This window comes from Symphalangus syndactylus, chromosome 22 (genome assembly GCF_028878055.3).
Source record: "Symphalangus syndactylus isolate Jambi chromosome 22, NHGRI_mSymSyn1-v2.1_pri, whole genome shotgun sequence".
NCBI classification, from domain to species: Eukaryota; Metazoa; Chordata; class Mammalia; order Primates; family Hylobatidae; genus Symphalangus; species Symphalangus syndactylus.
The window spans coordinates 50,205,005-50,217,232 of NC_072444.2; the positions used below are offsets into that span (position 1 = coordinate 50,205,005).

The 12,228-nt window shown below is 53.9% G+C and overlaps 1 protein-coding gene across 1 annotated transcript in view; it reads right to left on the reverse strand.

The window, feature by feature from the left end:
- GLI2 (GLI family zinc finger 2) overlaps positions 1 to 12,228 on the reverse strand; it is a 255,998-nt gene that overhangs the window by 192,293 nt on the left and 51,477 nt on the right. Inside the window, exon 2 of the mRNA XM_055262031.2 lies at positions 2,351 to 2,528. Coding sequence (XP_055118006.1) covers positions 2,351 to 2,498 — 148 coding nt within the window. The 5' untranslated portion in view covers positions 2,499 to 2,528. The remainder of the gene's footprint in view (positions 1 to 2,350; positions 2,529 to 12,228) is intronic.

Here is a 12,228-nt window from a genome sequence, read left to right on the forward strand (position 1 = left end):
CAGTGAGGCCCACATCCGCAGCTCTTTGGAGCCTTCTGGGGGACTCAGGGTTGCTGAGTACAGGAGGATTCTTGCTCATGCACTTCTGCAACCATCCAGTAACATTTAAGGAATATCCGAAGTTCCAAGATCATAAAGACTGTGGAAAACACCTGTCAAATCCACTCTCGACACAGATTAGGAAAACTGGGACCCACGCCGGCGCACCTCCCATCCCATCCACGAATGCAGCCGCCGCGTTTCACCAGCACCAGGAGACTCAGCCCCCGATGTCCCTGCTTTGTGCCACGCAGGAACAGCTGCTCTCCCCTGACTCCAGGAGGACCCTTCCCAAAAAAGCTTCTCAGAGACAGGTGCAGGGAGCAGCAGTGGCTGAGGGGGCTCTGGGGTCCTTACGACTCTCCAGCAGCAGACACATGGCCCAAGACTGCTCCGAAGCCAACGGGCCACCTGCCCTGTGGCAACTATGATCACGAAGGCTGGGTCCACCCTCTGCTGGAACCTCACCAGCCAAGCCACCCTGCGGTCAGACAACAAGGGCCTGCGGGGTGGGCAGGAAAGGCATCAGGTTGGGCTGCAGTGGGGTGGGGTTGGGAGGTGAGGGCCTTTGTGGAGGTGCTATACTCCAAACTTTGGGCCTCCTGCCTGGCCCCTACTCCCGCCACAGACCGAGAATCCCTCAAGCATCTGTTGCTATTGCACCAATAATGAGAACTCAGCCTGACACTAGAGGGGCTCCCCCGCAATTACATTCTAATTACTGTCTAATTACTGCCTAAGTCTGTCCTCTACTGCTGTGACACATCAGGAAATTGCACCATGGTGGTTCATGATCCACTCATGGCTTGGAGAGGCAGGGTGCAGGGCAGAAGGATGGGGGGATGGTTCCTGCTGAAAACCCTGGGGCAGGCCAGACATACACAGAGGTCCGGCTTCCTGGAGCTCACAAGGCCTCAGAGCATGGGCAGAGGGCCAGCTTGAGGTGCCCCCACAGGCCAAGGATGGCCCTGACCCAGGGGAAGGAAAAGACCATGTGTGGCCCCAGGACCAGGGCCCCTCCACCCGCTCTTCCCTCCCTGTGCGCTTGGCTCCTCCCGCTCCACCTAAGAGCTCTTCCTCCACCCCTAGCTGACCCCTCCTCACAGAGGGAGGGCCTAGAGCGTCCCTGTCCAAGGGGCATAGGGTGGAGAGGCATCGTCCAGCTCAGAAGGCCACCTCCCCAAGGGGCCTGAAGGTTGACCTCAGATCTCCCTTTCCTGACATGGGCCACACATCCCAATAATGACCTCCCACTTAGAATCACAGGAAAAATAAAAGTAAATATAGTAACAACCCCCCGCAGGCCCTCAGGTCCACTCTTAGAAACACCAACTCCTGAGCCCCTCCGAGGGTCTTTCCGTGTTCCTGGGCTCCGGCCCCAGCGTGGCCTGTGAACCAGCAGCCCCAGCATCATCTTGGCACCTAACAGAAATGCAGAAACTCAGCCCTGCCCCAACTTAACTGAATCGGGGTCTGCACCGAAACAAGCCCCCCACAACTGTGTATACATCAAAGTGTGAGGGCCGCTGACCAAGCGCCCGTCGGAAGAAAAGGAGCATTCTCTTCCCTGGCTGCTCTCTGAGCTGTGCCTGAGCCGTGAGAGCAACAGGGCCTGACTAAATGCACTGGAACAAAAAGGGAGGAAAAGAAATCAAAGTCTCTCCATTCCTCCGAGACAGAAATAGTTCTGTGGCCTCCAGATGGACTGTGCAGACACAGGGGAGGTCTCGCCTTCCCGCCAAACTTTCCCAACGGGATGCTGGCACGGACGGCCCAGTGGAAACCAGAGAGTCTTTCTCTTTGGGGCAGTAAAATGAGAGGCTGTGGCTCGTGTAGTCTCTTTTGTTATAATTAAGTTGGCCAAAAATTCACCTAAGATAGTAAATCCCGAACCTGACCCTCTAATTAGAGCCAGAAGGCATCAGGAGACAATTACTTTCCAAAACAGTCCTTGGCGGGCAAGAGGCAAGAAGTTCTCTGGGCACATCTCAAATGTGCCAGCTGCACGCACCCCAGGGCTGCCTGGCAGAGACCACGCCCCTCCTCCCTCTCTCCCGTCCCAGTACTCAGGCCCCACCCACCGCTGTCTGAGGCAGCTCAGCCCCCTGGACTTGGGGTGGCCAGACCTCCTAGCAAACTCACAGGTGACTGTCATGGTGCCTGGGATTCCTGGGAGCAGAGGTGCCCTCCTCTTCGCCCTCCATAAACCCAGCGTGCCTCCCTGATGACATGGGCCACCATTCTAATTAAATCCTAACGGGCTAATGAAAAACACCCCTGCTGCCCTCCAAGTGTGCGAAACAGAAAGTACCTCCTTGGGCAGCTACCGCTGCTGCTGCCGCTGTGGCCACCAACAAGGGAGAGGCCTTTTTACCCGGGTCAGGGAAGCCAGCGGCCTCCAGGATCCCACTTTTGGCTTCTTGCTTCTCGGAGGCAGTGGCTGAGGCAGACGTCTCCATCTCAGCCGCTCATCGTCCTGGGTGGCAATCCTAAAAGAGAAGACAAAGACACTCACCAACACTGCGCCCAAACCCAGCCGGGAAACGCCGACCCAGATTCACACCGCCGCTCACTCCTAAAGCAACCAACTTCATTCAAATTCTCTTATAATTGGGAAGGAGGGTTTAATTAATTTTGAGAATTATTAGTCCTGGGATTCGTCTGGTCTTCTGAATGACCTCACGGACAACTTCAGGCCATTCTCATCATCTTTTACCCAGATTTTAAAAATCTAAGTAACAAGTTCCTACTGATATGAGTGGCAGGTAGCCTCTGATGAGGGAAATAAAGTCAGAAACAATGACCTCTGTCTGCGAATCTTGGGGAAAATAAAAATAAATATAGTGACAATGACCTAGAGGTCCTCAAAGAAAGGCCCTCATTTTCAGGTGGCTTCCCTGCTCACCAGAACCTTTCACTTATTCATCTGCATGTTTGCTCATTCCTTCACCCATTCATTCAATAAATGTTCATCCTTTATTGACTCACATGCACTCAGTCAACATATTTTTAAGCCCCTAGTATGCATCAGGCATCACGCCTGGTGCTGAAGATACAATATGTGGAGTTTACATTCTCCTTGGAGGCAAACAAGGGGAAAATAAATGTAGATTTAATTTCAGTGAGTGGGAGGTGGCTCAGGAAAAGAAAGCAGGACAGAGAGGTTGCAGGGGCACAGCAGGGCAGCGCTGCCAGTCCTCTCTGGGGTAGGGATGGGATGCCTGAGGGGCCACCCCACTTCAGTCAGAGGGCAAAGCCAGGAGCCAGGGGCCCTGTGGGAGGAGGCTGGCTTCTTTGAGTAGTGGCCAGAAGGGAAGTGCATGCATCAGAGGGTCTTGAGCAGGGGAGGGGCAGGACTGACTCCGGGTGTAAAAGGATCACTCCACTGTTGTGCGGACAGCAGGCTTTTCGGGGAGAGGGGGCTACTGCAGTGACCCAGGGAGAGACAATGGCGGTTTGGGTTAAGCAGGTGGCGGTGGAGCTGGTAAAACGTGGACATGGTTTGAAGGCAGAGCCAACGGACCGGGCTATAGACTGGATAAGGAGGGATGGAAAGCGGCTGTGAGCAAGGGAGGAACACCCAGCAGGATTCGGGGCACAGGCAACTTCTGTCTCCAGCTAGGTGGTGGGTCAGAGCAGATACTGGCAATCCAGCCTTTATATCAGAAGAGAAATCTGGTGGTCATGTTTGTCTTTTGTTTGTTTGTTTGTCTTTGAGACAGAGTCTCGCTCTTGTTGCCCAGGCTGGATGCAATGGCACGATCTTGGCTCACTGCAACCTCTGCCTCCCAGGTTCAAGCGATTCTCCTGCAATCCTGAGTAGCTGGGATTACAGGCATGTGCCACTAAGCCCGGCTAATTTTGTATTTTTAGTAGAGACAGGGTTTCTCCATGTTGGTCAGGCTGGTCTCAAACTCCTGACCTCAGGTGATCTGCCCCCCTCGGCCTCCTAAAGTGCTGGGATTACAGGCGTGAGCCACCGCACCTGGCCGGTCACATGTTTTAAAGAAGGTGGTGGGGAAGATAGCTGGCATTTTTGGCTGGACACCTGGAGGAGTGGGGCAGAAAGGTTATGGGCAGCTGTGTGAAGGTCCTGCAGAGAGTGTGGGGACAGGGGTCACAGTGTGCAGACACCAGTGGTCAGCTCTACTCCCGGGGCCCTCAGCTAAATCCACATTAGTAGGCCCTGTAACTTTTCTGTTTTTATGTTGTTGTTGTTTATTTTAGACAGAGTCTCACTCTGTCACCCAGGCTGGAGTGCAGTGGTATGATCTCAGCTCAATGCAACCTCCACCACCCAGATTCAAACGATTTTCATGCCTCAGCCTCCTGAGTAGCTGGGATTACAGGCGTGCGCCATCACACTCGGCTAATTTTTGTATTTTTTAGTAGAGACAGGGTTTCACCATGTTGGCCAGGCTGGTCTTGAACTCCTGGCCTCAAGTGATCCACCTGCCTCAGCCTCCCAAAGTACTGGGATTGCAGGCGTGAGCCAACGAGCCCAGCCAAGAATTTTTCTTTTTTAAGAGACAGGGTCTCTCCTGTCGCTCAGGCTGGAGTGCAGTGGCACAATCGAAGCTCACTGCAGCCTCAAACTCCCAGGCTCCAGTGATCCTCCCGCCTCAGCTGGGACTACAGGTGCACACTACCACACTCGGCCTAGAATTTTATTTTTTAAATCCACACAATACTCCCATATCTTTTTAACTAGAAAAAAATGAGTACACAAGAACAATGGAGGGGCCACATGAAGGATGTCCACACACCAGCCTGGCCAGTTTCCACAGTCTTTCAAAACTCCCTGCCCGGAAAGCCCAAGAAAGTCAAGCAGATGGGAGAGAGAAAAATCTCCTTGCTGGTGAGTCAGGGGCCTCCTTTTGGCCTAGAAATTCAGGGATTGCTGCCTGTTCTTTTAAGCCCACTTTAAAATCCGCCCCTTAAGATTCTGGCTATCTGAATGGCCTACCAGCACTACACACTGGCTCGTGCCTGCTGTTCCTCTGCCCCTTACCTGGTCACAGGCACCACCACACCAGCCACCTGAGCTGCATCCTTGAGACACCTTCTTCTCTCCTCCCCATGCACGCGAAGACTGTGAGCCCCATCACTTCACCCCACACCCCCCAGCACTCGCACGCCTCACCAGCACTGCCTCTCCTGCTGGCTGCTCTGTGCCAGGCACTCTTCCCCTCTAGGTCTTGGCACTTTTCAAACCTCTGGTCCACTCCAGGTAATTCCCTGTGCTTCAGCCAGGCATCTGCCCAGAAACCACATATCACTTCATCCCTCCCCTGCTGAGCCCCTTGGCCTTCAGGTAAAGTCTTCCCATGTCTACCTAAAGCCTCCTCTCCCTACCAGCTCCCTGGCTGCCTGACCCTCCTAACAGGGATAACTGGCTCTGCCCTTGCACACAACCAGGCTTCTGCCCAAGCTATGCCATTCACTAGAAACCCTTCACCTTTCTGTGTTTGATGATCTCTTACTCTTCCTTCAAGATGCCACTCAGATGTCACCTCCTTCAGGAAGCCCCCCTTCCTCTCCTAGCCCATGGTTGGAGCCCTGAAGCAGTCAGATCATGTCCCTACTCAACACCCCCGTATTACACTCATCACCTTCAGGCCAGGAGCTCTTCAGCACAGCATTCCCATAGCCAGGCCCAGCCCAAGCTAGTAACTAGAAGGCTCCATCCATGAAGAACAGACCCAAAACACAGCAGCTGCAGCTTCCTCATGGCAACCCCACCTATTCACTTCAGCACAGCAGATGTCATCACCAATTCTTACAGGGGAGGAAGCTGAGGCCCCCATGGGGAGTGAGCTGCCCAAGGCCACTCCCCGGGAAGGCACAAGGCCAGGCCTACAGTCAGATCCTCCAGCCAAAATGCCTCCTGAGACCTCAGGGTGTGGTCGCTCCAGAAACAGGGTGAATGTAGTGAGGGAGGAGGGGCATTTATTCAGATGCCCACCTCCCAGACGTGGCTCAGGGAAAGGATGTGCACACAGATGCACCCGAGGTTTCGTGAACACCTGAGGGGAGCAGATGCAGCGGGGGGATTCCAGGCAGTGCCCACTGCATCTGTGACCTCGCTTCCCACCCCTTCCCAGAGAAGAAGATAGTACACAGAGCCAAGAGGCTGTGTAAATTACAGGAATTAGCGGGATTAGCACAATTTCTAGGTAAACACCAGGCGCCCAGGGTCCCAGGCAGCCACTTTCACTCCCCAAAGCTCATCTGAGGCAGGCCCGTCAAGCCCTGCAGCCCCAGCAGATAGTCTCATCTGGGCCTCCAGGGGCTGCCTGGGGACAGCAGGGAGGGTCTCTCCAGGGATGGCTCCCACGCGCTCCACAGAGCTCCAGAAAAAGAGGGACTGGGAGTCACAACACATACCACAGGGAAGGAGAAGAGTCAATTCCTCACTTTACCTTCGAAACACACAGCTCTGCCGCCGTCCAAACAACCACAAAGGAAACACAGCCACACTCTCCAAAATTCTGCTAAGGGGGTGGGAGCGGGCGCCCGGGACCCAGGGCCCAGAGGAGCCCCCTGTCCGTTAGGAGGTTCACCCAGGTCACCTGCCCTCTGGGGCCTCAGCAGGGGCACTGGTGACAGCAAGAAGCTTCAGGAGCATTTCTGGGCCTTCCCCTGGAGATTGTGGTTCCCCAAGTCTAGGCAGGGGGTGGCAAGAAGAGCAGCATTTCTGTTAGTTCCACAAGTGTTTCTGATACAGAAGCAGGTATATGAAAAACCGAACGGGGTGCTCATAAGGTCCCTTCTGGCTTCCAAGTAATCTACAAGTTCAGCCAGGTGTGGTGGCTCACGCCTGTAATCCCAGCACTTTGGGAGGCCGAGGCAGACGGATCCTGAGGTCAGGAGATGAAGACCATCTTGACCAACATGATGAAAGCCCGTCTCTACTAAAATACAAACAATTAGCCGGGCATGGTGGCGTGCACCTGTAATCCCAGCTACTTGGGAAGCTGAGGCAGGGGAATCGCTTGAACCTGGGAGGCGGAGGTTGCAGTGAGGCAAGACCACGCCACTGCACTCCAGCCTGGGTGACAGAGCAAGACTCTGTCTCAAATAAATAAATAAATAAATAATCTACAAGTTCCAGTTAAAGCAGGACTGTCTAATCTGATGAAAAAATACATTTTCATCTTTGCTGGTTTGGAGCTGAAGTTAGTGTCTCCCTCAGGTTGCCACTGGTATGAGTCGCAGATATGCCCACGCTCACCGCGGTGTCCCACTTACACTAGCCATTCATTAGCCCCCACCGCTGACCTTGCCCTTTGATGTGTCAGTAAAGCAGCACATGTATTCTTGATCACAGATGCGGTGCCTTGAACATTTTAGACATTGCATCATCGCTTTCTTTCTTAGTCCTATGTCCTTTCTTCTATGCATTTATAGCATTATTGTAGGAGTCCACGAACTTCACTTGGTTGCCAAGGGGCCCACAGAGCAGAAAAGGTTAAGAACTCTGAGTTAAAGGACTGGCTTAAAGAATAAATTAGTAATCAGGGCAGAATGAGCGAATCACCCCAAAACCTGAAATCCCAGACACCCTCCCGCCACCTGGTTTCTTTGAACTCCTCTAACGAGTGACTCACAGGAATTAGAGCATTGTTCCCCAGGCAAAATCAATCTCCAGGAGAAAGATGAAGCCTCGCCTCTCAGCAATCACAGCCACCACACAGCCATGGTGTTCTCACCTCTGCTGTGATCTCAGCCATGCGGCATGCGTGCCCAGGACCCACACGCATAGGCACACATGGATGCACACACACACGCAGGCTCACACACTCACACAGCACACAGAACATACGCCGACAAACCATATACACAGCCACACACATGCATACACCTGCACGCAGGCCACATACACACATGCACACCACATTAAAGTCACAGACGTGTGCATGGGCACACACATATATAAAGTCACACATGGTCACATGCACCACACATACACTCACAGCACATATGCAGCCACACACGTGCACACGTACAGGATACATGTAGTTACATGCAGAGGTACATGAACACTCACACATGCACGTGTATATCTACAAGGACACAGACCCAGGCAAACACATGCACATACACGAGGGATAAACATGTGCCCTGCCTTGATCACAGACTTATTTTTCAGATCCAATGAGATAAAAAGTGAAAGTTCCTGGAGTGAAGAGCACACTGCCACCCAGATTAAGGGAAATCGTCATTCTACCCTCATGACAGCTAAAAGGGGAGCAGCCGACTCACAGCCTCAGGCCCTGAGGACTGTCTTGTATCCACCAGGAGCTGGGCACCAGTCCTTTCCTCTCCCCTCACACCACTGTCTCCACTGGGAAAATGACCTCAGGGACACCAGTCCAGTGCCACAATGCCAAGGCTGGCAGCCTAGGAGCAAAGGGGGCTCTGACTCCCCAGGTCAGTCCCCACTGTCCCATCCAAATTTACAATCACTTCTCCACCCTGAAGGAGATAGGGACGTGGGGAATGTAAGGGTTCCCCAGGACTTCTGGCATTTTACTGCCAGCAGCAAAATAATCCTATTTTAAAACATGAGGCATTGAATTCTCCCACAATGAGAGATGCATGTGTGCCTGGACCAGCATAGTCTGCATCCACTGTGTGTCTGTGGCCATGTTACTTCCCCTATCGGAGCCTCAGGTTGCTCCCCAGTGATGCAGAGTACCCTCCCTCCCAGGGTACTGGGAAGACAGTCAGCCTTCCCAGCATGGCCCGTAACACCTATTATGGCAGCTGCCCCACATGGGCAGCTTCTCCCCTTTTCCTCTTCTCCAAGAAAAGATCACCTGCCTGTAGGGCCCTGGGGGGACAGTCAGGGCCTCCGCCAGCTCCTCAGACCTGCCTGTGGGGTCTGAGGCCTAGGCAGCACCAGTTTCTGCCTTCTCTGTCCACCTTCCCATCACTGGACATGAAACCGAAGCCTGCCATGGCTTCACTAGGGCCCAGCAGGGTAACAGCTCCGCAGAGCCCCAGAGAGCAGCACCAACAAGCAGCTCCAGGACTGGGGCCAGGCAGAGCTCAGGAAGGTGTGACAGGCCTTCCAGAGTGTGGAAGGGTGGGCAGCTGTGTCAAAGGCCTTGTCCCTGGCTCCCCCTCTTCCAGCCATACCACACTGGGAGGGGAACCGCAAGCTCCTACCTGTGCTGGTCCCTCTTCCACCACTCCAGCCAGGGACTCCCACAGCCCCCAGCCTCCACTCTGGGTCCTTTGGGGAGACGGCAAACTCAGGAGGGGAGCCCAGACCCTACAAAAGATGCCTGGACTGGTCAGATGCAGGGAGGCAGGGCGGTGGGGTCTGGGCCAGCTGCATGCCGCTCAGGCTCTACAACCTTGACCTTGGCTTCCCACAGACAGTGAGGGGGATGCACCCCCAGCAAGATTATCCAGAAACTTGAAGGTGGTGATGCATGTGAGGCACCAGTGCACAGCCACTGCTCCCAACAGACCCCCCTGTTTCTCTATGGATTTGGTGCATGGCCCACCATCCCACCTGGTACCCAGTAGGCTGTGAGGACAATGAAGGGAGACACATCTGGAAGAAAAGAAATCGCTCTTCCGAAATCCCCTGGGATCCATGGTTCCCATGTTGACTCAGAGGAAGGGTCCTCTTGAACTGCTCTGTCCTTCCTTAGACCCCCTCCTCTGCCTAGGGTGTCCCTGCACCGGGAGCCCCATGACTAGAGACAGACAACAAAACCTTCAAGCACACGTAGGTGTCCCGAGCTGGCTAGCTCCTCTCCTCAAGTAATTTTACCATTCACAGCAGCTACTCCTACTGGGCCAATATCTCGAACCTTGCTTTCACTTAAAATCAGAGGCCCAGAGAGGATAGGTAAGCTCCCCAAAGTCACACAGCTAAGATACAGCAGTGCTGGTGGGCCAGCGCATGTCTGCTGGATTCTAGTTTTCTACTTTCTCCATCGTGGCCAACTTCTTTGCATGCATAGATGCCTGCCAGGCTCCAGAATTATTATAGGGGTGTCAAAATGTATAAAAGCACAGCTATAGACACACATGTAAAGAGTTGTTGAGGCAGGCACTTGTGTAGAGAGTGCTTCAAAGTCCAAGGCAGTATATGCTAAATGTCAAATAAGCAGCGGTGAGTTTCTACTTGTGGGAGCTCAACAAGGGTGGGCTACCTGAGGAGGTCAGAGGAGGCTTCCTGGTGACCATCCAGTCTGCCCTGTGGTTTCCAGTCAGAGAATGAAAGGGTCCTGAACTTGGCCTGGAAAGCACAAAGGGAAGCGCACTCCAGGGTCCGGGAACTGCATGAGCAAAGGGACGGAGAAGCCCTTGGCACACTCCAAGGCAAGAAAAAAAAAAGCATTCCCACAGGGAGATGGAAGTAGGTGAGGCCGGGCGCGGTGGCTCACACCTGTAATCCCAGTACTTTGGGAGGCCGAGGAGGGCAGATCACCTGAGGTCAGAAGCTTGAGACCAGCCTGGCCAACATGGTGAAACCCCGTCTCTACTAAAAATACAAAAATCAGCCAGGTGTGGTGGCAGGCGCCTGTAATCCCAGCTACTCAGGAGGCTGAGGCAGGAGAATCACATGAACCCGGGAGGCGGAGGTTGCAGTGAGCAGAGATTGTGTCACTACACTCCAGCCTGGCGACAGAGTGAGACTCCACCTCAAAAAAAAAAAAAAAGAAAAAAGAAAAAAGAAACAGGTGATAAGCCAGACTGAAGGGGAACCATGGGGGCCGTCAGGGTATCTGGGAAGGGCAGGCTAGGAGGAGACTGAGGTTTAGGAAAGCCTCCAGCCCCTGGGTGTCTGACACGCTTCTGCAGCACAGCCTGGCCAGCCTGTGCCTGCTGTCCCCACCTCTTCCAGGGGATGCAGCCCAGGGGTCTGCAAGTTTAGGGGGTGGCCAAAGCCCTCACCCTCCTGGTGTGGCCAGGGGCAGGCACCATGCAAAATCCCCATCCTAGCAGATGCACCTGCTTCTTTATCGCTCCTTGAATTTGTTTTTCCAAGTACAAAAGCTCCCCTAATTTGCCCAGCTCCTGGGCCTGCTGGTGTCCAGGAAAACAGATAATTAACCCTAATTCACTGACTTGCTGGGCTGGAACTGGGGCCAAAGAGGGCCCCAATGGGAAATGCAGGCCCCTCGAGGGGCAGCCAGCCTCCGATAAGAGTTGATGAGTATCAGGAGGACTTTTTCTCTCTGGTAGGCTGTGGGTAAGACCTACTTTGAGGTTGACACTTGAGACGGCTTCATGACTTCCGTTTGTTTCCACTAGGGTTTACTCCCTGAAAGCCAGCAGGCCCTCTCCGATCCCCATGCCTTCCTGCCAGGAACATTCTTCCCTCTGCTCTACTGAGGATGCCATGCTTTAAAATCCAGAAAGCTTGCTCTCACACCCTCCTTCCCAGAGTCCTAGACAGAGCTCACCAACCTCTTTGTGCTGTGACTGAACTTTGAGACCACACTGTGCACATGTCAGTGGTTGTCACATTCAGCATGAGGCCAGTGAGTGCAGACTCCGGAGAAGCAATGGCCGTGTTCACCTCCCAGCTCTATCAGGAACTGTCGACAAGAATCAACTTCTCCCTAAGCCTCGGTTTCCTTATCTGTTAAATGGGGATGAACAGAATGTCTCACATGGGGCCTGGCACACACAGGCCTTGTCTTATCGTCCCTGCAGCTGGAGAAGGCCTGCCCCTGAGCAGTGCCTGGCAGCTGCCCCACCAACAGAAAGCTCTGTCCAAGAATGGACACAACAGTCCCATCCAGCCATCCTCCTCCACCCACCCCAGTGCCAGTGCCTCTACAGTCTGACGTCAAAAATCTCGGGTTGGCATCTGTTTGTAATGTGCCTGTTCCACTCGGTTCTAAATTCCTATTGTTCATCACCTTCCTCCCTGGAGAGTCCTGAAGCCTAGAGGGCCAGGGTCTCTCCCTGACACCACTCCTCCAGCACCCCCGACCCAGCAGAGGGTTGGGACGTGCTCTGAGGCCGCTGTCTGCAAGGGGAACAAGGGGCCCACTGTGTGGCCGGCCCGCCAGACCCAGATATTTTAACAGCTGCTTTGTGTATTCCTGAAGCGCGATTCCTGAGTGTGGAGGAAAAACAAGGCTGGCCTCTGCCCTGAGGAGGGAAAACAGACTGCCCCAGGCAGGCTGCGGGCTGGGGCGAAGGCCTCTCAGG